Genomic DNA, 27255 nt, shown 5'->3' with positions numbered 1-27255 from the left:
TTTTTCCCCAGCAAGGTATTCGATCTCTGTGTCTCTCTTTCTGATATGTGAAAAAGGAAACCAAACATATACTCTGTATTTTTCAAAGCCTCTTAAGTGCTTTATCTGGCATATTATCAATATAAAGTAAAAATCATCATGGAATCATAGTAAATCACCCTGATTTTGTAATGCACCATAATTCAGGAAAAAGATGAGCAGAAGTATTTGTACTAGTTTGACAAAGTATGCTATACACATATTTGAGAGTTTAAGATTACAGAGGAGGTAGGCTATTTACAAAAGAGCAAATTTCCTGCAAGTACTTTAAAAAACATTTTAGCATTATTTAATTGCAGATACTTCCTGTAGAAGGCTAAGTGATTCTTCTATGCTTATTAGGAAAAGCCCAGTTGGACCTTTCTGAGAGTCTCTTTGGGAGCAGTATGTGCTTATATGTCCTTTAAAGCAGGCCCTGATTCCGATTCTTCATCAAGTCACATGGCCTTCTCACTTCCATTTTTCCAAATTAGTAAAGTTTTACTTATATGATAATTCATAACTCTCATATTTTCCTCAGAGTATTATATTTTCAATACCAGTACAGATTTCATAAAACAATCAAAGGAGTTTAAAAACAGTGAGAATGTGTAGTCCAACAAATGATCCGATTGCAAATATCATTTAATATACAATGTCAAGCTAATATAGTTTGCTTATTGCTGAAACAATCAACAGGTGTAATCTTTAATATAAGGCAGGATGGAAAATACTACTCCTTGGTGGTGGCAAGGGACTGGGTCTCCAGGGCAGTACATTATACGTAGGCAGAGTATGTCTTGCTATAACAGGCAGCATAGAGTTTTTTCTGATTGGGCCCTTCTCTATTTATCTATGTTTTCCTCTTGACAACTCATTGCTTAATTTTGTATACCTATGCTAAGCTAACTGTAGATAGAGCTTATATCGAAAAACAGTGAAGTAGCTCCAGTGTAATAGTTTCTGAACAAAGGTATATACACTCCCTAATTCAGCACCTGCTGATTTGCTCCCTGAGGGAATTACACAACGAGGGGAGGGTGGGAAAAAGAAAACTTTTAGGCTTCAATTTCTGAATTGCAGCCTATTATTATTCGACAACAAAAAAAGATTTCAAGTTTTTTTTTGTTTGTTTGTTTGGTTTGATTATTTTAAATTTTTATCTGTCTTTATATATATATATATATATATATATATATAAAATCTCTCTCTGTATATATATATTTCTGTCTATATATATTTCTACTTATATATCTAGATATCAAGAGAGAGAAAAAAGAACAGAGTAGTTCTGTTCATAAGGGAGGAAAATATTATACATGTATGTGTAGAAATTGTTTCCATTCAATCGATGTGTCCCATGGGTCTAATTCTTTGCTTGTCTTAGGCTCAGTTCTGCCTTAGCATCAGAAACAGAACTCCAGTGAGGAAACAGAACTCCAGTGAGAAAACTGAACTCAGGTGAATGATGATTAGAATTTGTGAATATTTATACATTTTTATATATAGTCAGGGTCACACTTTAATCTTTCCACAGTCAACCTTTATGGTTAATATTTTCATCTCTTTCATGGGTAATAAATTTTAAAAGTAATTTGTAAGTGCCATAATCATCACATCATGGTTTTAAAATTGTAAAAACAGTAGTATTGACTCTGAAGAGATGGGGATTTTAGGATATATGTGCAATGGAATAATCTGATTAATTTCCCTCTTCAAACACTGCTCAAAGGACCTCAGGTGGCATGTTCATTTTTTCCCTCCTTCCAAGCACAGTGAATCACTGTTTCCTGACACTCTGATAGGATTGGGTCATGCACTCCAATGCTTAATTGTATGGCAGAATTTGTATACAAGTCTCTCTCCTTCACTGTACTTTAAACAGAGCATAATTGTGTTGTGTGCCTCTCCGCAACCCTAATTCTTAGCGCAGTACCTTGTGCTAAGTCAGCAGTTCTCAAAGGGTGGTCTGGAAACCTGAGGGTCCCTCAAGAGCTTTCCAGGGGATCTGCAGGGTCAAAAGTATTTTCTATGATATGATGTTATTTGCCTTTTCTCACTCTCATATGCTCACTCTCATATGCTCACTCTCATGTGCACAGTTGAGTTTTTCTAGAAGTTACATGACATGTGAAAACATCATTACTCTGATGGCTAATGAAATGTGTGTTTGTGTGTTTTAAAGTTTTCTCAGTTTTAATTTCTAATGGTGAATATTGATAGATATAATCCAAATAATCAAAATCTCTTTGGAGATCCTCAGTATTTTTTTAATAGAACAAAAGCTTGAGAATGGCTGTGCTAAATAATAAAAGCTGACTTGAGACTTTCTGTGTGTACTCTGTGTACATTAACATAGGTAATACTAAGAATACCATTGAGTTAGATACGACTATGCTAGCAATTAGGGTACATGAGCTCATGCAAAGTCTCACAACTGGATGTGGAAGAACTGAGATGTGAAACCGGGAATATGTCTCCTAGCACTGACTGATAGTGGCAATCTGTTCCATGTTGATGACTGTGAGGTCTTCATTCCCTGCTTATTTACTGAGTGCCTTCTATGTGTCAAGTACTGATAGTAGGAACTGGCGAGACAATAGCAAGGAAGACATATGGATCGTTCCTTCATCAACTTTACAATCCAGTGGAAAATAATAGTGTGATGATAAAAATCGCTAATTCTTTCTAATGCAAAAATCTAGTTTTAACATTCACTTCATGTGATCACTCGGGTTTACTACTGCATCTTACTCTCTTTGAATCTTAGTTGCTTAATTTTTTAAATAATGAAAATGACATCTATGAATCTCAGGAATCAATAAAAAATAGTTTGGCCCAATATTCTCAATTTACGAAGTCAGCACAGTGCACAAATTCATTTTGAAAGTTTTCAAACTTAGAGGCTTAACTGATAAAAATGATTAGGTAAATGTGAGATAACTAATTAATGTGTAAAACAAGTTTAAGCTATTCATTAGAATATGATAAAACATCATTTAAGGTATTTTATTATATGAGAAATCACAAAGTAATGTCATGAGATCAGTCTAAACTGAAAACTACCAGGACACATCTGATTCAAGACCACTCAAATGTTCAAATGTTGAAATCTATATGTAAAACGCTTTAATTTTTTGTGGCCATTGATCTTAGATGTTCTCATTTTTGATCTTAGATACTCCATTTTAAAAAGATAATAAAGAATAATGGTGTTAAGTTTATCACACAAAATCATGTGAAATCTTTTCAGTTGATGTCTCTGTGTCCATAATTCTATATAAATGATTTATATTTCAAATTTATTTCAATGCATGTTTTATTATTTGAGGTTGTGAGAGTTACTGCTTAATTTAAAAACACAGCAAAATATTTTGAAAGAAGAATACGGTCAGCAAACTTAACGAGCATTTGCGGATCAAAGAATATTTGCTCATTTTAAAAGAGCTATAAAAATATTTTTCTGAAGTCAAAATAACCAATAAAAATTGTACTGATTTAGTTTACTTAAACACTTTTTATTAAAAATTGAGGAAAGGAAAATCACATAATATCTTTTAATCCATCTTTGTTCAGAATTATGTGGGAAGACTATATGGCAAGAGGACAGGGTAACAGCTGGGTGAGCCCTGTGCTTGGGCAGTAACATCAGGAGAAATCAAGAACTCCAAAATACAGAAACGCACCCTGATTCCCCAGCTAATGGAAAAACAACCAGCATAGCACTCAAGCTGGGACACACATACATCTGCTTATTTGTGGTTCACTATAAGAGACATGCGTTGTTGTTATGTTCTGTGGAATTACAAAATAAACAAAATGATAAAGGGGATTCAAGATACTGGTGATGTTCAATTTTTAGGCTGAATGGTTGATACAGAGATAATCATTTAATTATTATTCTTAATATTTCACATATACTTTGAATATACTCTCTAGGATGCTTGAAATATTTTATAAAAGATGAAAAGGGATGATAAAAATAAATACAACTTTTAAGATCTTCTTTATGAACTGCAATTTTTGAAATCATTGCTAAAAAATCAAGTAGCTTAAATTAACACAGATTTTTATAGATCATCTTTCCCTGGCCCACCCTGTGTATATATCTTGGCTTCATTTTGGGGTTTCTGTGAAGGAGCACCTTTGATGGACACAACCAGAGTAATATGGCTTTGAGTTCAACAAAAACAGCTTGTGTCAATACACAATTGAACAAATCCTGTTTCTATTTCTGGCTTCATCTTTTCCAAAAAAAACCACCAAAAACCAAAAAACAAAAACCCAGTGTGAATTAAAGAGACTGATATAAATGATGAGATTCTAACACTGAGAAAACAAAACAGCGAATTTTAAATTGTTATTCTGTATAACCTTTACAAAGTACATAATTATGCATATATATTCACCTTTAAATATAAAAATAATCTTGAACCAAATTATCGCCCTCAATATTGGAAATAATATGACAGTTATAGAGAATAAGAATCCAAACCAGAGGCGGTAATTACCTTCAAACATTTTACCTGTAGCTTCCTCTAGGGTAGCAACATCAAGTCTGGGGCTGTAACTTCCATAACCAGCAGCAGTAAAAGCCCGAATCTGGAAAACATACACTGTTCCTGGCTTCAGGTTATTAATGGAAGCTGAAGTGGACTTGGTTTTTACTGTCGAATAGGTCCGTTCCCTTTGATCCTAGAAACAATATATTCAGGGAATATTTAATTGTAATTGCAACCAGGCAATCTGACAGCCAATTCTTGCAATTTATTTCAATTTGCTGCATTGTTTTTATAAAGGTCTACATTGTACCCCGTGGAATATTGTAACATTGAGTTGTTTCTAAGATAATATAAAGTGGAAATGCGAACACATGCCTTTGTTCTATAAATTTCAAAGAGAAATAATTTTGTTAAACCATTTATATGTTTTGAGCTTTTGCTTTGTTGGTAGGGGCACAGTGGCAAGAACTATTTAGCCATAAATATAATCAAATGTCCTATTGACCAATACCCGGGTACACTTGTAAAATCTATGGCTTAGTAGAAGTTTTCTCTTCATAATGTAGTCTTTTAATACTTTTCCTGAATGTTATTCAGCAAGCAAAAGGCTACATGCGAAAAATGAAGAAAGGTATTAAATCAAGAAATTTAGCTAATACCACTACCATACTGACATATCAATTGCTTTCATTAAAAACTACATTTCTCACAGGATAAAACCACTTTTACAAAACAGTATTTAATAGAATATTTTAAATTAAAACTATCAATATAAAAGTTAAAGTACTGTATAATTTATGGTTTGGCAATATTTTAAACATCTCTTAGTTCAATTTTCCTCATTTTTCATGAAAACTGAGGCTTGCAGAGTTTAAAAATGTGTTTATCATATTATATATGATACGACTAAGTATGAAATAATTATAAAAATTCAAGAATATAAAAACCTCCATCAAAACAATATCCAAATGAATAAATATTTAAAGCTTAATTGATATGACTCTAATGGGCTTTTTATTAAAAAAGCTATAAAAACTACCCATCAAAATACACAATTTTAGACAGTTTCTTATTTGTTCTATAATAAATAGCAGTGCTCAACTATGACAATAAAACTATTCATTAAAATCTGAAAATGTCAGTCTGGTTGTTTGATTTGCCTTCACACCGGTATTTGCAAAAGTTTAAATAAATCTATACTTAAACTGTATTTAGCGAAGCTGATTTGTGATTGTCTTAATGATAATCATTTATAAAAATGATTGTTGATATTATAAATATATACTTATCTCAAATAAAAGAACAAGGCATAACTGATATTAGATGACATAATATCTAGAGATCACATGCTTAAATATGTTATAAAGCAATATATTATTCTGTTCTAATAATTGCCTAATTTGTAAGTTCAGCAAATGTGGATACATTCTGTTTTTGTCATGCAAAATAGAAAAGAAACTATTTGAACAAATTTAATCCAGACTATGGATGTGCAAAATATTTCCTTGCACTGTGAGAAACTTTACTCTCATTTACCCCCTACCATACTTTTAAAATGTATTTCATTGCTTTTGAAATCTGATGAAATTCCAGAAGGGACTGACTATAAACTCTTAGGAGCTCACTGGAAAACAGACATAACAAAACCAACAGTAAAAATAAGGATTCCCTCAGAAACACATTTGATGGGGCAAGAAATGTATTTCCTGGTACAAAAATAAGGTATTTAAAATGTAACTTTGGCATTGGAAGTCATGAATTCATAATGAAAATAATAAGCAAAAATATTGTAAACTTAATCTGAACATTGAAACTAATCTTAAACTGTTTTTTCTTCAAAGGGAAAAAATGTATCTATTGCCAATGCGCTGTATGCATTTAAATTAATCAATCAAGTCAATTCAGCCTCCAAGATTTTCCAAAGCTTGGCTCCTATTTTGAAATTCTGTCTAAATGGTTAAAATGGCTATGTATATATATTACAGCACTTTAGCTAACTTACTGAAGTCAATAAGTAACCCTTGTATTAATAACATTAATATTAATTACTAATATTAATATTAGTAATAGTAATGGTTTCTGTGTTTCAAACCTTGAACAGGTCTTTCTGTGAAGTGGAGCCTATATAATAATTTGTAAACAGGGTCCCCACCCCCCTCCAGATGGGTCAGAAATAAAGGCACTCATACATTCAATTATATCACTATTTACTAAAATTCAGCCATTATGAAGGAACTAAAGGGCAGCATTTGGGTTTTAGCTATCCTATTTTTCATGGAGAAAGGAATGTGAAGAAGTGGTAGATATGATTAGTATGACATAGGTAGAATAAATTTCAGGAGGAATTTAAAGGAGCGGGATATCATCATTTGATTCTGAAATTTGGAGAAACTGCATTATTTATTACGGAAAATATTTTTATTTGTTCAAATTACTAAATTATTTGAGGCCACCATCATTATCAATGAAACCACATAAATAAAAGACATCATTAAGGGCCCAAGCTGAGATCCTAAAAGAACCATTTTTCAAAAAATGCGTTGGGCTGTGTGGTCCTATGGTACTAACACATTCTACATCTAATTATTATATCAAAAATTGAACAAATATACTACTAATGGGATATTCTCCTTTGTATAACCCAGAAACTTAATACACAGAAATCATAATTATAATGATGAGCCTGAGATGCAAGAGGACGGTTATTAAAAATGGCTAAAATTAACTCTGAATTTCAAAACAGCTCCAAATAGTTGGCATAATGACCAAGTTTAGTCTACAGTGCAGTAGGATGACATGAGATACATCGGCTGCACATTTCAGCTGTTCTTAGCACTTACTTTCTCGTAATACTTGATTTCATATTCGGTGATGACTCCATTGGGATGCTCTGGTTCCTGCCAGGAAAGCTCGACACTCCGCTGCAGCACCCTCTCCTTCATCACTCCGCTCACTTGCGAGGGAGCTGTTTGGACAAGACATGTCAATAAACAATGAGAAAATTCACTGGATGCCTCAAATCAAATGTCACAACTGATCAGTCCCATGCTGTGCCAGTTTCATTAAGGTAAAAGAAAGCACCTTTTCATAGCTCACAATTCAGAAGCTAATGAATATTCAAACAGGACCTTATTACTGTTCATAAACCTTAATAGAAATTTAAATTAAAGTGCAAACAGCAGAAGATAGCATTGTTCAAGTTAGTGAAAAATGGAAATGATGGGGCCGAGAATGACAATTAAGCAAATGAATGCTAATTAAGGCTACAAAATATGATTTCAGATTAATCTCCAGTGATAAACTAAGTCCAAATATTTACTTCACATACAGTGGCAATACACTTTTTAAAAGAAAAAATAGTTTAATACTGTGTAAGAAAAAATTATATGAAATGGCTACTTTAGTCTTCAATTAAAGGGATCACACTTTTTAAAAATGTTTTTAGGTTTTAACTGTGTGTGTGTGTGTGTTTGTGCGTGTGTGTGTGTGTGTGTGTGTGTGTATCACCAAAGAATTCCAATTAACCTTGGGATAAATTTTTTATACTTCATTAGGTCAAGATGCAAGAGAACGCTAAATCTGCCGCTATTTAAATGTGTGTGAACACACACACACACACACATATACAGACTCTTGCACATGTAATTTCTGTCTATGTAACCTAGGTTTCAAGCTTTGATAGAAGCAATTCAAGCTACAATTTTGCTCTTTCTATATAGATAATAATATGCTTAGAGTCCTTTCATTCTCATTAGTGGCATATATTCTTTTTGGTAGCTAAGACTGTGGAATGTAGCAAACTAATTTGCTCTGTCTAATTTGCTCGGTGATGATTAACTAGTTGTCTTCTCTGTCTAAATGAGTAGCTGCACTGGCTTGGCTGAATTTCAGTGGGGTCATTATGTTTCATGTATCATGCTCTATCTCATTCTGTAAAATATTTTCAGGCTGTTAATTTAATTTTCAGATGTCCAAAATTGTTAATAATCCTGCTGACAGAAAAGCAATTATATGGGGCCAAAGCTGTTTAAGCAAGCTTCTGATGTTTATCCCTTTGACTTTATTTTGTTACTTTTACTTCTTAATATTTGCTCATATCAATGTCTAGGAAAAAACATTTTTCACTTCTTTCTGGCGTGGCGATATTAAGGGAAGGACATGGAAGATGCATGATTCCCATTTCCTCTCAGATTACTAACAGAAGCGTAACTAGGGCAGATTAAGTGGAACAACTTTCCCTTTAGGGGGATTGCAGCTGAAGTACTCAGCAGACTGTGTTTACAGACTAAATGCGTTTCGGATATGTTTCCAATGAAACAAATTTCTAATAAGAAATCCTATTTTTGCCATGACTTTTAAAACCTGAATCTATGCAGCGGAGAAGCATTGTTTCTAAAGTGATTTGTCTCTCCATCCAGAACATGCTCAGCATATTTCAGTCGCCTGAGATGTTCAAGAGGCTGCGTCCTCAAGCCATAGCCTGAGGAAACAGAAACCCCAACGAATTTTGAGGTGAGCTTCTACTTAGCAAATAATTTCCAATAGTCTAATTTGCTTAAAATCATTCAGAAAAATCTGTATTTAAACTTTAGTAAAAAAAATAGAATGCAGCACAGATAAGAATACTGCAGTAGCTAATACACTGAATTACTCAGTGAGGCTGCTGGTCTCTGATCAGGGTTTATGATATGTGTGCCATTTGGAAATACATTTGCTGGAAACAGGTAGAGAGCTAGGAGGTGCCAGCTAGGTCTCTTTCAAACAACACACCTAGCTTAATGTGATTTTCAGTGTAAAGCAAACTATACGACACTTTGCTTAGTCTTTATCCTAAAAAGTAAGGTGAAGAGACACTGAATTCTCCAGGGTATGGAGGAGACGTGGGGTATAGATGTACCTCATTTAGTTTCTGACACGTCGCAGCAAAATCTAAGTATAGAACGAGATTTGATTTCTGCAAGTTACACACTAAAATTATATTCATTATTTCATCCTGGAAAAGAACTTTTACCAATAAAATTATGGTAATTTGGGGGTTGGGGGAAAAAGATGTCAAAAAATACATTTGTAATATATGGTATTTTAAAACCCATATCACACCACTAATAGTGACTTTTCCCTCTTTTTTACAAGGAGCCACATCTATAAATGACTATACTCCTGATTTTCTGGATATGTCCTTTTTAAAAATGCGTCCCCTGCTGATACAATATAGAGTCACACATTTAAGAGGGTCAGAGCTAGAAGTACTAACACATCGCCCTTGAGAATAGGCAAAATGCAAGATAGGAAATATCTTTGCCTTATGTCCTTCAAATGCAACATTTTGGTACAGGAGAATTGATAATATTTTCCCTTGAGTTTCAATATCTTAGGCATAAGGATATATACCTTATAAACAAAAACATCTCTAAGCAAGTGGATTCTAACAGAGTCATTATTTTCAGATAAACTTCTATGTAAAAGTAAAATTGAAGTGGCATAAGGTTCTTTAATCTTAAGACATAATGATTTCTATGCTTAATATAGTTGATTTAAATTAATCATATTGTGACAATTTCACCAATACACTCACTGTTACACCAAAATACCGAATTAACTACAATCTGAAGTTAATTTTGAAAAGAAATGTCTACAAGTAAATTATATACATACTTAAAACCCAATTAGGTGTTGTGATATTTAAATTATAATTTTTGTAATTAGCAAAGTCATACAAAATCTACTGTAATGGGAATTGATGTGAAGCTAATAAATAGTAACCAACAATAATAAATTTCCTAAATTGGAAAATGCAGGAAAACAAATACCACATAGAGAGGAGCTTTTAAATATACAATTTTAAAGGTTTTTTTGTTTTTTTTTTTTTAAAGATTTTATTTGACAGAGACACAGTGTGAGAGGGAACACAAGCAAGGGGAGTGGGAGAGGGAGAAGCAGGCTTCCCACTGAGCAGGGAGCCTGACTCGGGGCTCGATCCCAAGACCCTGGACTCATGACCTGAGCCGAAGGCAGATGCTTAACAATTGAGCCACACAGGTGCCCCTTTAATAGGTTCCTAACAAATGATTAACAGATTCATTTCTCACCTAAGTTTCTAGCGATATTCAAATATAAGAATTTCAACAGAAGAAACACATGGAAGATTCTCACGACTTATCGGGGACATATACAAAGTCTCTGCAATTGACAGTGAAAGACAATCTTAGAAAATTCAGAAAATGGTTTCTGTGGTTCAAGTGGAAAATCTTAACAGCATAAGAACAAAGTTGATGAAATTGATGCAAAAGGAAATCAGAAATCTAATAACAGACCAAAAGGTAAAATCTGTAGGCTGCAATTATTAGTAAAAGGCTTTGAATTTAAAAATAATCAGTAAGAATGGTGGGTTTATGTACAGACTTGAACCAATCAACAATTTACAGATTTTGAGCTTCCAGCACTGGTGTAAGATTTTTGATCTTAATCAATTTTTTTTTTTTAAGATTTTATTTATTTGACAGAGAGAGACGAAGCGAGAGAGGGAACACAAGCAGGGGAGTGGGAGAGGAAGAAGCAGGCTTCCCGCTGAGCAGGGAGCCTGATGTGGGACTTGATCCCAGGACCCTGGGATCATGATCTGAGCCGAAGGCAGACGCTTAATGACTGAGCCACCCAGGCGCCCCTTAATCAATTTCTAATTAAAATCCAAGTATAGCAGATATATTTAAATTACAAGATGGAAAATATTCATAAATCTCCATTTTTTTCCCACTAAAATATTAAATTTACCTACAGGTATGGAAAAATTTCCCAGCATGAAGTGGAGGAAAAAGACAATTTAAAAACATTGCATTGGAGCGCCTGGGTGGCTCAGTCGGTTAAGCCGCTGCCTTCGGCTCAGGTCATGATCCTGGGGTCCTGGGATCGAGCCCCGCATCGGGCTCCCTGCTCAGCGGGAAGCCTGCTTCTCCCTCTCCCTCTGTCTGCCTTTCTGCCTACTTGTTCTCTCTCTCTCTGTCAAATAAATAAATAAAATATTTAAAAATAAATAAATAAAAAATAAAAATAAATAAAAACATTGCATTAATAGGTGAATGGCCCTCTAAAGATGTCCATAGTCTAATTTCTGGAACATGTGAATATGCAACATTACATGGCAAAAGGGACACTGCAGATATAATTAAGGTTATAGACTTTACAATAAAGATATTATCCTGGATCTTTGCCAGTGGGCCCAATCTAATCATGTCAGCCCTTAGGAGCAGAGAAATTTCTCCAGCCAGGGTCAGAGAAATGCTATAGAAGGAGGAGCCAGGGAGATCTGAAACATGAGAGGAAATCAACCTGCCATTGCTGGGGGGGCCACATGGGATACATGAGAAGATATAGGGCTTTTAGGATCATAGATTTTAGGATCAGAGATGGGCCCTGGTTGACAGAGGAAGGGAAGTGGAGGCCACAGTTCTGCAAGTACAAAAGCCCCAAATTCTGACAACATGAATGGACTTGGACATGCTTCCCCAGAGCCTCGAGGTAAGAGGCCAGCCCCACTGCACTCAAACTTCTGACCCATAGAACTCGAAGATAATAAATGGGTGTTGCTTTAAGGTTTTTGTGGTAGTTTTTTTTATGGTAGCAAGAGAAAGTTAATACACATAGTAAAAAAACAAAAAACAAAAAACAAAAAACAAAAATAGACTTACTGGCATTTTAATGAAGTCTATGAAAAAAATAGATAAAATAGGATAGTTTAATAGTGTGATCTGTCAGACTTTACGTTGAAATAGCATGGAGTCAAGGAATTTTGATCTTAATTAGGACTCAGAATGCAATATCTTATAGGAAAAAAATCTCCAATACACATTTGGAAGAAAGATGTGTGTGTGTGTTTGTAATAGAACTTCAATGAAGCTCATGAATTTGATTTTGGATATAAAAAGTAATTGACTTATACCAGTCATTATTTTTGCTACAGTTAAGTGTTCTCACTGAATTTCAATAAAGAATGGTGAGTGAAAAAATAGTATTTGTATTTCTAAACAATACAATGAGGTAAGATGAGTCAACAAGCATGAAATGACCTTTCACCATGCATTTCAAATTGTTAAATCTATTGACAGTTGTTAGATTTCCATTAAGTAAATACAAAAAGTAAAATTGAAATTTTTAGAACATAGTTAAATGCAAATCTGACAATAATAGAATAATAGTCTTTACTTAATGCTTTATTTGCTATCCAGTACGGAATTCATTTTTTTAAAAAGATTTTATTTATTTATGTGAGAGGGAGAGAGAGAGAGAGAGAACAAGCAGGCAGAGTTGCAGGCAGAGGGAGAGGGAGAAGCAGGCTTCCTGCTGAGCAGGGAGCCTGATGTGGGACTTGATCCCAGGACCCTGGGATCATGACCTGAGCCGAAGGCAGACACTTAACCAACTGAGCCACCCAGGCATCCCTGGAATGCATTTTTAACAATCCGTGAAATAACAAATATGTGTATTCTTAGGAGCTTAGCATTTTATAATGCAACTTTTAGCTTTCTTACTCTTCCCCACAGATGTTTCATTTTTACACTACAGGACAAATGTATAAAAATATATAGAAATTTACTTCAAGAACAAACACTAGGCCATAAGTAGACATGATCCAGTTGAGTATCATGTAACTTATCAATTTCATTTTTAGGGTATGTTAGAATACATAAAAATTCTAACATGTGAGGCACCTGGGTGGCTCAGTCGGTTAAGCATCCGACTCTTGGTTTTGGCTCAGATCATGATCTCAGGGTCCTGAAATTGAGTGCCCTTGTGGGGCTCCACGCTCAGTGGGGTGTCCACTTTAGGATGTTCTCCCTCTGCCCCTCCCCCCACTCATGCATGTGCTCTATCTCTCTCAAATAAATAAATAAATCTTTTAAAAAAGTTCTAACACATGATTTCACTAACTTTAACTTCCTGGGTATGAAAAAAACAGGGTCACTAATAATATTATGAGCAATAAATACAAAATTTTATATGAAAGAAAAAGTGCAGGGACTAAGGGCAATTGAGTCTGCAGCAATTATGAACAATTCATTTGCAACAGATGTCTGTCAAATTATTTTTGGTTGGATAGAAGCATGATCTGTGCCTAAAACAGACAAGTCTCATTCTGTAAGTAGTTGAAAAAAATCAGTGGAAAAAGAATTGATCTTTTTCAAAATTAAACTACATACTTTGCATTGCTACCTATTTAACACACCCATTAGGATGATGACGTTTTACTCAAAATGTAAGATATACAATATAATAAGATATATCACAGAAGAGATTTCTAAATAAATTTAAAAACAATTATTAAAAAGACAACTTCAGTAAGAGCTAAAAATAAGATCTGAAAGTTCTCTGAAAAAGTGAATATGATGTTGAACCTAACAGCGCAGGAAAAGAAAGCACCCCGGATTGCAATCCAAGTCAAGTATATATGTAAGTCATGTCAATGCATTTCCAGTAGGGGCGCCTGGGTGGCTCAGATGGTTAAGCGTCTGCCTTCGGCTCAGGTCATGATCTCAGGGTCCTGGGATCGAGTCCCACATCGGGCTTCCTGCTCCTTGGGAGCCTGCTTCTCCCTCTGCCTTTCTCTCTCGCTCTGTCTCTCATGAATAAAAAAAAAAAAAAATCTTTAAAAAAAAAAACATTTCCAGTAGAGTGATAAAATACATGACCAGAACAACAAAAGTCACTTCTTCACTCTTTGAATAACTAAGAATGGCTTTTTTCTTTAAAGCAATAGTCACATCTTTGTAAAAATGATCTGACAAAACATTTTGCTGAGAATAAAATTTTCTTCTCTGTTATCATCTGATGATTAAGAACCAATTGTTTGCATGTTTAATTAATTACCATAGGAGTTAGCACTTCCTGGCAGAATCTCTATGTAAAATGCCATAACGGCAAGGAGGTAAGGGTTGTGGAGAAAGCTACTGTGGCTATTGGTCCTAAACATATATTGGAACTCCTGCTAACTTCCAAAATGTTAACTGATGAGCCGTTAATTTGTAATTTTCATATAATTACAATGTAATTGTAATTCTCAATGTAAATAAAATGAAATATTATATAACCAGGAGGTATAAAATAGGCAGCTTCCCAAAACTAGCTATACTATTCAAGCCAATCATACCTACAAAGGAGTAACTAAATGATCACCTAATACAACAATTCAGAGAGGTTAAGGGACCCTTGATATTAAGTCATACATTTCATCTATCTTTTTAATCAATAGGTTATGTTACTTTTTACTACAGATCTTCCCTCAACTTACGATGGGGTTATGGCCAGATAAACCCATCTAAGTTGAAAATGCATTAAATACATCTAACCTACCAAACATCATAGCTTAGCCTAGGCCACCTTAAACATGCTCAGAACACTTAGATTAGACTACACTTGAGCAAAATCATCTAACACAAAGCCTATTCTATAATAAGGTACTGAGTATCTCATCTAATTTATTTAATACTGTACCGAAAGTGAAAAACACAATGGTTGTAAGCGTATCAGCTGTTCATCCTTGGATTGTGTGGCTGAATGGGAGCTGCAGCTGAGGGCTGCTGAGCAGTATCACAAGAGAGGATCATACCACATATCACTAGCCCAGGAACAGATCAAAATTCAGAATTCGAAGTACTGTTTCTAGTAAATATGTATCACAGTTGCGCCCTTGTAAAGTTAAAAAATTGTAAGTCGAACCCATTGCAATTTGGGGACCACGTTCTATTTAACGTATATGTGTTTGGCATTTATTACATGCAGGGCACTGTGGCATTTCTATAAATCCTTACAGTTGGCAATATTCATATATATAATCTTCTTTATATAATAATATATATGTATATGATCTTTTTCCTTCTGTACTACAGCCCTGTGAAGTAGGTACTGTTCCATTTTATTGGTGAAGAAGCTCAGGGTTACAGAAATTAAGTGGCATCTGCTCAGGGGGCAGATTTTAGATTGAATCCCATGTTTTTAAGTTCTACTTCCCATCTGTTTTCAACTACAGCATGATAATTCCAGGCGACAGCAGACACTAGAAGGAGGAAAGCTGAGCAGTCATTCATTCATTTAACATTTGTTAAGAATTCCCGATGTGCCATAATGATGAAGAGACCCTGAGGGATCTGCTCAATACAATAGTCCTAGAACCTGCAGATACCAGAAGAGGTCAAACTGAGTAGAGACTTTTTTTAATTACTTTTTTTTTCAAAAGGGCAAATTTATGTATATGCTACAAAATTCAAAAGGTGTAAGACTCCTTCCTCGTCTGGTCCCATGTCACAAAGTTACCCTTCTCTAAAGCAACCACTCTTAGCAGTTTCTTTGAAATCTTTCCAGAAATAGTCTAGGTGTGTACAAGTATATGCATTTTTTACACGAATGGCATTATTCTCATAGCACAGTTCAAACCCTTGATGTTTTCTCTTATACTTCACTTAAAAAATTGCATTATTAAACACATGCGGATCTGCATAGCTCTTTCATCAGCTGTGTTTATTATACTATGATGTACTTGACCAGGCCTTTATCAGTAAGCATGGGCCTTTCCCATTTTCTTCTCTTGTATATATGACACAATGAGACTGCTGGTAAAACAGTATTTAATATGAATCTTCTAAGGAGAATATAATATTTCAGAGCAGTCTAGTGCTTGCCAGTGAAAAAAGGTGGATGAAGTTATTTGGACTGAATAGGCAAAATGTGGCCATTGTTAAAACTCATTTAGAGTCATTGCTTCATAAAAGGAAATGAGTAATAAATAAATTTATTATCACTTAAATGTTTAAGACGGTACCACTCTAAGTGCAGACTGGCTACTCCAAGTGCAGCTGCAAGTCAGTGGCCTATGTGGAGGTGAGGAATTTGTGTCAAATGTACATCTATGGCAGCAAGTACTTTTTTGTTATTGCTCAGCTGACATCTTTTACTTAGCAAAAGTTTCCTGATGAAAGAAGCATTTCTTTTTCTTTGCAGGCTCCTTGGTGATTTTCTTTCTGGGGCAAGCCACTTATCATATATTAGCATTCTGAGTAGCAGTGTCTTTTAAAAGTATTCTAGCATTAGTCTTAAGTATCCTTCACTGTTACACTAAAATGCCCAGAAGGTAAGATCACTCTAACAACATTGTTATTGATTTCTGATGAGAGTTTCATTCATTTATAAATTCAACATAAAATTTTTCATGACTTCATATAGTATAAACAAATAATTGAATGGGCCACAAAGATGATGAGGCCAAAGTTGTCACTTTCAAGGAGATTTAAATGTAGAAAATGAGTTAAAATGTGAATATGTACATTTGAATGCACAAGTAAATATAATAGCCTAGATGAGATGTGAACCAAGTGCCAGTAAATTCTTGGGAGGCAGTTAAGAGCAAGCCACACAAAACTTCCTCTGTTTCAAAAAAAAAAAATCATTTCTAATTCACTACTTGGTATAACTACATATTAAACTAATTATCAAGAATGTTGCCGTCAGGGGCGCCTGGGTGGCTCAGTTGGTTAAGCGACTGCCTTCGGCTCAGGTCATGATCTCAGGGTCCTGGGATCAAGCCCCACATCGGGCTCCCTGCTCAGTGGGAAGCCTGCTTCTCTCTTTCCCACTCCCCCTGCTTGTGTTCCCTCTCTCGCTGTCTCTCTCTCTCTGTCTCTCTCTCTCTGTCAAATAAATAAATAAAATCTTAAAAAAAAAAAAAGAATGTTGCCGTCAAGTCTATAATCTGCAAGAGATAACTTTATATTAACTAAATAACAACAGAGCCAGATTCAAGACTGAGCCTATGATTTCTCTCTAGTGGCCTCCACCAATATGTCACAACTTATTGAATCATTCTGCTTCAGCTAATACAGAATTATTACTCTTTTTCCCTAAAATACTATTTCCCTGTTGACAGTACTGCACGATGTAACATTTAGTTATTTTGTAGTTTTTGAAAATCTCCCCTGCTACTCTGATGTTCCTTGGAGGCAGGAAACTTAGAGAAGCAGTAGAGTGTAGGAGTGTAGGGCATGGCCCCCGTGAACTAGTCTAATGGATTTGTTCACAGGTTCCATTGTTTATTTGCAAATTGTGCAACCTTGAGCAAGGAACTGAACCTCCCTGTGCCTCAGCTTTCTCAGCTTTCAAATAGCTATAATTAGATTGCATACTTCAAAAATAGAATTGTTCTAGAAATTTCGTATACAGATACATACTAAATACTTAAGACCATTCCTGGCACATGCTAAGAACTCAAAACAAAATATTATGTATTATTATCCTATACTTTTTTTGTCTGTATTGGATTTATGGATGCCTGGGACTCATTTCAGAATACTCTAAGGTCAGAGTCAGGCATCAGTATTTTTCAAAGGCTTCTCAGATGAAGCTAATGTACAGCTGAGTTTGAGAACAATTCTTTTGCAGCTTTGGGAGGAACATAAATTGTCATTTCAAGGTGGGGTTCCAGTGCTCTCCATAATAAATGCTGACAACAGTTACATTTTTAAAAATTACTTGAGAATTTTTATTCAATCTCTAAAATTTAGAAACGACCAATTTCTATAATTTATACTATTTTATATGTACCAGCTAGACAGAAAGACATTAATGTTAAGTCATCTGGAAGGGATATATCCTTAAAAAAATGAAATAACTATCAAACCAGGAAAGAGACCAACAATAAGCATTTTTAAAAAAATATTGTAATATATATTGAATTGAGAGCAAAATACAGGTGAAGCAAACCTCTTCTCTATTTTGGGTGCTAAGAAAGCAAATATTTTGAAGGATAGTTTTTTGTTTTTTTTTTTAAAGATTTTATTTATTTATTTGAGAGAGAGAGAATGAGAGACAGAGAGCACGAGAGGGAAGAGGGTCAGAGGGAGAAGCAGACCCCCGCTGAGCAGGGAGCCCGATGTGGGACTCGATCCTGGGACTCCAGGATCATGACCTGAGCCGAAGGCAGTCGCTTAACCAACTGAGCCACCCAGGCGCCCTGAAGGATAGTTTTTAAAAACCACCATCACACGTTCTATCAGGTAATCTGGCTCCATCTCTAATTTTCCAGGAATCCATAGATAGCTAAAGACTACGTTATTTATTATTTATTTATTTATTTATTTATTTATTTATTTATTTATTTATGAGACATTCAAATAATCACTTTATTTGCATACTTACTGTCATACTTATATGTCATATTTACTTTACAATAGCTATGCAAAGTGCATATTATTTTCCCATTTTGTAGTTGAGGAAGTTGAGGCTTGGACAGTTTAAACAAATTCCCTAGGATGCCATAGTAAGTAGCAGAATTAAGATTCAAAATCAATCTATTCTGGTTTAGGAAAATAGGTTGCTCTCACATTACAGTGCAGAGCTTTTATTCATCTTTTTCTTTATCTACACTGAAATTCTTTCCCTGTCTAAATTCTTTCTATTTACATCTGCCTCAAACATGTAAATATTTACTTCTCCAAATCCAAATTAACTTATTTTTCTGTCAACATCTTAAAGACTACGTTATTTATAAGGCCAACAATGTGACTACGGCCCACAACCAGACCTTTTTTAATAATTAAAATGAACCCTTAAATAGAATAAGAGATATGTGTGGGTGTATAAATATATATACACACACACATTTGTTAATGACCAAAACCTCCCTTACATGTCATCAAAATAACATTTTCAGTTGTGTACATTTTCATTGGTCTTGGAACATGTTTTATTATAAATGAAGAGAGAATTGTGTTGTATTTCAATCACAACAATATTGTAATACCAGTTGACAATTTTTGAAATGTTAATTTAGTCCAAATGCTTATGTTGTGAATATCTTTAATTATAATATCCATAACTATCTACATTCTTTATAACATGAATATCTTATTAATTGATTTTAAATAGACTTTAAATTATTTTATTTGATTTTTGTATTTGATTACTCTATATTGCCTTACAATATGTACATGACTATAACCCCTTATTTAAATAAGTTTAATTTATACACTATTACATATATCATGAAATCACATGAATATTCTTAAGTTATGTAATAATATATACTAATATTTTATACACGTTTACATAGGTGTAAATTTGTGGCTAAGCAAGCTCATTAATTCCTCCCCTAAATATCTACACAATGTTTAAAATATTGTTCAGTATATCATAACAATATTCTGGAAATACACAGATTATTTTTCAGAAGTAATGCATGTATTTAAACATGTAGGTTGTTTACAAAGAGGAACATCGTCAATAAGAATATTAAAGAAAGAGGAGACATGAGTTTTGCCTTAAAGCAGTGTGTTTGTTATATACTTTCAGAAAACATCATATTTTCCATTAGAATAAAACTTGCATTCCTTACTGCCACTGTGTGCTTGCTATGTGACTCCACTGCATTCAGAGCTCATTAGTTCCTCCCCCAAATCCTCTTCCAGGATACCACTATTTTTCATTATTGTAAAATCAATACAATGTATTGCTACCAAAATTTTTAAAAAATTAATAAAAGAGAATAACAATTGAGTGTTCATTGCATATGATGATAGTTTCATAAAAATGTTTCACATGCGAGTGTTTGTATGTATGTAAGAATGTACCAAAGTAAAGATATACAGTATGCCTCTGTAAATTACTATTAATAAATACATTAAACTTATTTTGAAAGCCACTTCATTATATGATACATAATTGAGGGTGAATCCACTTATAGAATGATATACATGTGTTTAAAGTCATACAGTACAAAACCTAAGGCAGCAAATATAAGATTGACAGTTCCAAATTATGCCATTCTTTTACTCTATCTCAATGTTTTTGATAATGATTGAAGAGAATGACCAATTCCATTATACTCTCGCTGCTATCGATTTCATACTTTTTTACTTTTTCTTTTTATTCTCTCTCCTCTGTATCTTCTACTCTGGTATGAATTGTTTTTGACTCTATTTCTCTCTAGGCTTAAAATTCGTATGTATCCAAACCATCCTACTTTCTAAAATATTATCTAACCATTTTATTTTTTGCAGAAGTTGTTCCCCATTTGTGGTTTTGTTCATTTTATTTATTTATTTATTTTTACATTTTTCCCCCATATCATCAATCTGGTGGTGTTACTCACAATTAATTTTGATTTTAATTTTAATCCCATTCTATTATAAGTTGAATTATTCAAGAAGGAAAGAAAGAAGGAAAGGGAAAGGAAGGAAGAAGCTCAGGATAAGGAAGACGAGAAGAAAAAGAATAAACTTGAAGTATCTCAAAACTCACTGAAACTACTTCATTTAAATTGTGTTAAGTGTAAAATGTTATCATCTCAATTTCTCTAGGTATTCTGAACAAATTTTCTCTCCAATGTGCATAAACTTAACAAATTCATATTGCTTGATAATAAGTTCTCAATACCAGTCGTGATTTATTAGTTGACTTCAGGAATTTATTATAACCGAAGCACTTCGTTTAATGGAATCTGCTAACTACATTTCAACTAGCATTGCAGCTTGTATTTTAAAGTCGCTGTTTCACAGTGTATAAGCTACTGCTTAGGAAGTTAGGCATAAATGAAAACTTCATTAAATTCCCTAAACCTGTATGATGCCAATGGTGCAATGTGGCATTAATTTACTAAATAATATTTTAGTTTCAAGAGAAAATTAATGGAGTTTACCCCAGTGGCCAATTTATACCCAAGGAGTCACTTTTATGCACTGGGAAAATCTAGCTTATAATGAATAGTTCTATGCAGGGAAAGTTACAGATTCATGAATGTTTGGTTCCAAAAGTTAATTTGAGGTTTAGATGTTTGTAATTTGGACTTCATTTTTCATAGATACAATATTATACATAGCATTTTGGCTGCCAAGTTAGCACACAAACACATATTTGACCCCAAATACTGTACACTGATTCAGAAAAGGAGTTAAACAATCCAGTTTTAATACTAGGAGCTAGTATTAAACAGAAAAACCAATAAAATGATTACAATGTGTTTGTAATTACTACTGAACAAGGCGCTCCATACGAGAATTAAGATCTTCCCAAATCCTCCTAAAATTCTGAGGTCTCTTAGCCAGAGATAGAGACTGATCAACTTCTGCTTGCCTTCTGCTTCTCTCCTCCTCTTGCCACCTACGGAGTTTTTACTTTATTCCTACACAGTATCCAGCCACCAAGAAATAACCATGTCAGTAACTAACTAGAACATAAATACAATTACGTAAACATCTTCACTTTTACCTTTTATCAGTTAGAGCAGGGGGTCAGTGGCCATGAGCCAAATCTGGCTAGTCAACTGTTTTTACAAATAAATAATTGGAACATAGATACATCTATCTGTTTATATATAGTCTCTGGCTGTTCTTGTGCTAAAATATCAAAGATGAGGAATTGCAACAGAGAAAATATGGCCTGTAAAATGTAAAATACTTATTATCTATCCAGGACTTTTCAGAAAAAGTTTGTGTACCCCTGACTTGGAGTCTGTTTGGCTGCAAGTAGGAAAAAAAAAAAAATGTATTCTGCAGATGGGCAGTTTGCAGTATTTTGTTCAGTGGCTCCAGGATTTAAAGATGATACTTGTGTCCTTTCCCTCATGGCTGCAATAGGACGCTGTTGCTGTTCCTACAGCTCTCACAACCACAGTGCTGCCACACAATAAAAAGGCAATGTGGAATGCTCATGATCTAAATAAGGAAAGCCAAACCTCCCCAGCAAGCTCTAGCAATCTTCTGTTTATGTCTCATTCATCCCATTCCCTAGACTGGAAATGGATTTTTTTTAGAATTTAAGCTGGGTGTCCTGCTGCCCTAAAAAATAACAATAATGAAAAGAAAGAAGTTGATTTTAAAGAGGAAAGTGCAGTGTCTGCCACCCTCATCTTCCCCATTGCAGAGGAGAGGGAGATAATTCCCTTGATTCCCACCCCTCTCCCCAACCTCCTCAATGAATGTCTCTTCTGACCATAGAACAGTAAGGACGAAAGGAAGTCATTCAGATTCCTAAACGAAGGCACTAGCTCACGTAAATTTGTGTAACGAGTAAAGTTATGTAAACGAGGACTTGGCGAGATATTTATGACACCACTAGGTTTTTACCCGTCACGGAGAAGAGTGAGGTGGGAAATTGTTTGGATGCATCAGGGAGTGATTTTCAGGTAAGGTTTTTCCCTGTAGACAAGAGAGTTGCAGGAAACATGAGCAGGGCAACAGCAGGTCTGAAAAGGTTGTATCAGGTGATTTAAACATTTACTAGACAGCATGAATATTTATGTTAGCTAACATAAATACAGAACTTTTTATAAGAATATCTTTCAATGACATTATTTCATTTAACCATTTTAAACTTGAGAAATTCCTATGTGAAAAAGAGGGGCTCACATTGACTCATAGTACTAGCAAGGAACCGCCATCCATATTTTAGGCGTTTAGTATGCTAAGTAAATGAATAAATTTATTATGTTACAAATGACCCACTCTTTTTTATATAACCAACCTCTTCCGCAGATGAGATTTTTCCTGGCAGATTTTACATCAACTCAACTTTCTCCCATGAAGATAAAATTATTTCTCAAGCTTACGTTCCCTTTCCTCGGCAGATGGAAGAGAGACTTCTCCCCATTACACACAAATATGTCAAAAAAAGTTGTCTAGGTTCTCTTTCTCCATTTCTTCAACTTCCATCCATGCACCAGCCTTCTCCAGTCTCGTTTCAGTCCACCTCATTCTATCCAGTGAGCTGCCTGCCAATAAGGCCACCAATGCCCTCATCTATCCACACTATAGTACTGTGTTCTCAGTCCTCATCTTTCTTGGATTCTTGATAACAATAATATTATTAATCTTTCTCTCCTTTTCTCCTCAGCTTCCATGACATACTCCTCTAGCTTTTCTGTGTGGCTAATTCTTCTATTTGTCCTTTGCAAGCTTCTTCTCTTCAAAAAAAGTCAAATTTCCTCAAGGTTGCATAAGATGAAGCTCATTTTCATTAGTCATTAAGGAAATGCAAATTAGGACCACATTAAGATATCACTTGATACCCACGAGAATGGCTACAATCAAAAGGTGGATGATAACAAGTGTTGATAAGGATGTGGAAAAACTAACTCTTATACATTGTTGGTGGAAATGTAAAATGGAGCAGCTACTTTGGAAAAGCAGTTTGGTAATTTTTAAAGAGTTAAATATAAAGTTACCATATGGCCCAGTAATTCCACTCTTATCTGTCTACTCAGGAGAAAACAAAGGTGTACATGAATTCTTAAACCTGACTGTCCACAACAGCATTATTCATATAGCAAAAAAAATGGAAACAACCTAAAGGTCCATCAACTGATGAACAGATAAAATAGAATATATACAAGGGAATGGTATTAATCTGTAAAAATGAATGGTCCTGCCAAATGGGACAACATGGATGAACCGCAAAAAACATTATGCTAATGGAAAATTCCAGATGTGTAAGACCCACATTGTATGATTCTATTACATGAAATGTTTAGAAAGATGATCTTATATAGACACAAAATAGATTAGTATTTGGCTGGGTCTACAGGGTAGGAATGAAGAGTGACTATAAATGGGCATGGTGGCTCTTACTGGGGGTAACAGAAATGTTTTATGGATTATGGTGATGGTTACACACCTCTGTAAATTTACTAAAAATCACTGAATTATACAGTTGAAGCATGTGAATTTTATTGTATGCAAATTTTATCTAATGAAAGCTGTTAAAAATTGGCTTTTCATGACTTCTAGAATAAGAACCAAACTTCTTTTTTTTAAATTTTTTTTTTTTTAAGATTTTATTTATTTATTTGAGAGAGAGAGAATGAGAGAGAGCACATGAGAGGGGGGAGGGTCAGAGGAGAAGCAGACTCCCTGCCGAGCAGGGAGCCCGATGCGGGACTCGATCCAGGGACTCCAGGATCATGACCTGAGCCGAAGGCAGTCGCTTAACCAACTGAGCCACCCAGGCACCCAGAACCAAACTTCTTAACATGACTTACTCTCCATCTATTTTTGCAGCCTCACCATGTTTAATCTCCCCTCATTCTCTGGGTCTGGTACTCTATTTTATTCCTCGGCTGTGTCAGGCTCCTTTTTGCACTGAGTTAAAACATCATTCTGACAGTTCCTCTTAGAGTATCTTTCCCAACTTTTCTTCTCCTCTCTGATACAACCCAATCTATATGTGTTCTCCCGGAATTAGGAAATCCCCCATTACAGCACTTTAGAGCTGGAAACTGACATGTGTTTGTAGGATTATTTGATGAATGTCTGTTTCCCCCATTAGACTGTAAGATCCATAAGGTTGGGAGGTCATGTTTGGCTTTGCTAGCCAGTATGTCCCCACTATTTATCCCAGTCTTTAGGTACTCATTAAATTCTGGTTTAATGAATAAATGATAACTCTAAATTATCTAAAATTTTCCTCTAGGAAGCAAATGTGTGTTTGTTTGTTTGTTTTTTAACTTCCAGTTTAGTTCTTCTTTCAAATTACTGTGCTAAAATATCTCATAGGACTTTGTGGTGTAGTATGTATACCTTAAGATCAGACTTCAGTTTTTGACTACTGCTTGCAATGTGTATTGCAATTCTTTAAGGGAGAAATCACAAAATTTCAAATGATTTAAAAAAAGGAATAAATTAGTGATACCAATCTATGTTTATTAGGATAACTTGGAAGTCAGCAATTAATTTTTAGTAATTTTCAGTATATCACAAAGACAAATTTTGATACCAATGAATTCAAACTATTAATTAAATAGTTTTTAAACTAATAGCTTTTAAAAGTACCTACCACAATTTTGCTTATGGTATTCTGGGGCTTTATTTTATTTTATTAAAAAAAATTTTCCACATGCAACCAAGTTCTCTCATTTTATCTTGTTCTACGTGCTGCACAGGACTTTGGAGATCAAGTAGGACATATAAAATCATTGGTTATATATAATATACTTGTTAATAAAATAAAGCCCATCAAAATGGAACTAACATAACATTGTGTGTCAACTATATGTCAATTAAAAAATTAGTAATAAGGGGCACCTGGGTGGCTCACTCAGTTAAGCATCTGACTCTTGATTTTGGCCCAGGTCATGATTTCAGGGTCCTGAGGTCAAGTGCCAAATGTTCAGGGGGAGCCTGCTTGAGATTCTCTCTTCCTTTCCCTCTGCCCCTCCCCCCCACTCTCTCTTCTCTCTCAAATAAATAAATAAATAAAATCTTTAAAAAATAGTAATAAGGAAAAGACGCTAGTTTCAATTCCCTGAATTTTTATTTAAATGGTTATTATAATGATGGATTTTAGTTTATACCTATCCTCTTATTTTTTATAAAAAATTATATCTACTTTTATTTATAAAACCTATCTTAATATTTATTCTAAGTAACTTTTCATGTAATAGAATACTTATAGTCCTTCATTTATAGTTTCTAACCATAAAGTCATAAAAATGACTTATAAATATAAGTTATATATATGAACATGTACAAATATACATACATATACATAATGATTTTTTATAAACATTTCTTCATATTTGTAGTTAGCAATTTATTAGCAACAAAATACTATGGCTAATTTCCTTCATGTGGTGACTACAGAAAGGTATTGTGAAATAAAAGATTTATACATTCTTAAAGATAGTTCTCATTTGTGTAAGACATTCTCAGAAATTTTATTGGCTGAGATCTTCTAAAAATAAACTCCATAGTAGTAAAGGTATGGAATTGATAACACTTCGATTCCCTGTTCAAACAAGAGTTAATATATGAGACATAGCATTAGATGTTCCTCAATTCTGTGGGTCAATTTGCCAGGTTTAATTTTAAGGGACCATTGTTACCATGGTTCGTTTTTCTTACAAAATTCTGATCTAAAATTTTCCTCTGGAATAGAAAGAATTTCTTCCTCCTCCTCTTCCTCCTCCTCCTCCTCTTCTTCTTCTTCTTCTCCTTCTCCCTTCTCCTTCTTCTTCTTCTCCTTCTTCTCCTTCTTCTTCTACTCCTCCTCCTCTTCTACTTTCTCTCTCTCCCCTCTTAGTTTTATTTTTACGTTAATTATTCATTTTTTATCTCTTTCGTCTTAAATCAGTAGACTATCCACAAACTACTTTTGTTCTTGAGAAGTGAAGCAGTGAAGGGGTTTGAGCACTTTCCACTACATGTTCACATGACAGTCTTATCTCACTCAGTGCCTCAGCAAGGCTCCTCAGGATCCCCACTGTCCAGGCATTTTAAGATTAGAGTCCTGGCAGAAAGTTACATGAATGATTCATTAAAGATAATTCTACTTCCTGGTTAATAGAAATTTGATTAATCTTCATCATTAAACAATATGAAACAAAAAATACAACTGCAGGCAAGGGCTACAACATTGAAATATATCACAATTGTCTTTTATGCAAATAGTACCCCGCTGATGTTCACTTAATATTTGCAATTCACTGGACAAGTGTTTAATTCTTTTTAAAAATGTGTACATTTACTATTTTGTCCACTAATGAAATTTGTCCAGTGGTACACTTCTCTGGAAAACTCCACCAAATTTCTGCAGTCAAATGCTCTACCACTGAGCTATACCCCTACCACCAAATTTCTGAACTCATTACTTTTTTTTTGTTCTAAGTTGCCTTGGATGGCAAACAGAAGCACTTGTGTAACATATTTTGTGCTACCTATCAATGAAAAATGAAAAGCAGATTCTGTTTGGTTTGTACTTACTAAGA

General features: G+C 34.4%; 1 protein-coding gene across 7 annotated transcripts in view; it reads right to left on the bottom strand.

The window, feature by feature from the left end:
* EPHA7 (EPH receptor A7) overlaps nucleotides 1-27255 on the bottom strand; it is a 166375-nt gene that overhangs the window by 20091 nt on the left and 119029 nt on the right. For 5 of the 7 annotated variants that reach the window (XM_021693107.1, XM_021693109.1, XM_021693110.1 and 2 more), the window contains exons 6-7: nucleotides 7361-7485; nucleotides 4530-4713 (exon numbers count right to left, since the gene is read on the bottom strand). In XM_021693107.1, coding sequence (XP_021548782.1) covers nucleotides 4530-4713; nucleotides 7361-7485 — 309 coding nt within the window. The remainder of the gene's footprint in view (nucleotides 1-4529; nucleotides 4714-7360; nucleotides 7486-27255) is intronic. The other 2 variants (XM_021693111.1, XM_044917692.1) reach the window with 1 other exon arrangement.

The sequence above is a fragment of the Neomonachus schauinslandi genome, chromosome 8 (genome assembly GCF_002201575.2).
Source record: "Neomonachus schauinslandi chromosome 8, ASM220157v2, whole genome shotgun sequence".
Taxonomy (NCBI): Eukaryota; Metazoa; Chordata; class Mammalia; order Carnivora; family Phocidae; genus Neomonachus; species Neomonachus schauinslandi.
Note: the sequence above shows the minus strand (reverse complement) of the source record. Positions and strands in the feature narration are given on the sequence as shown.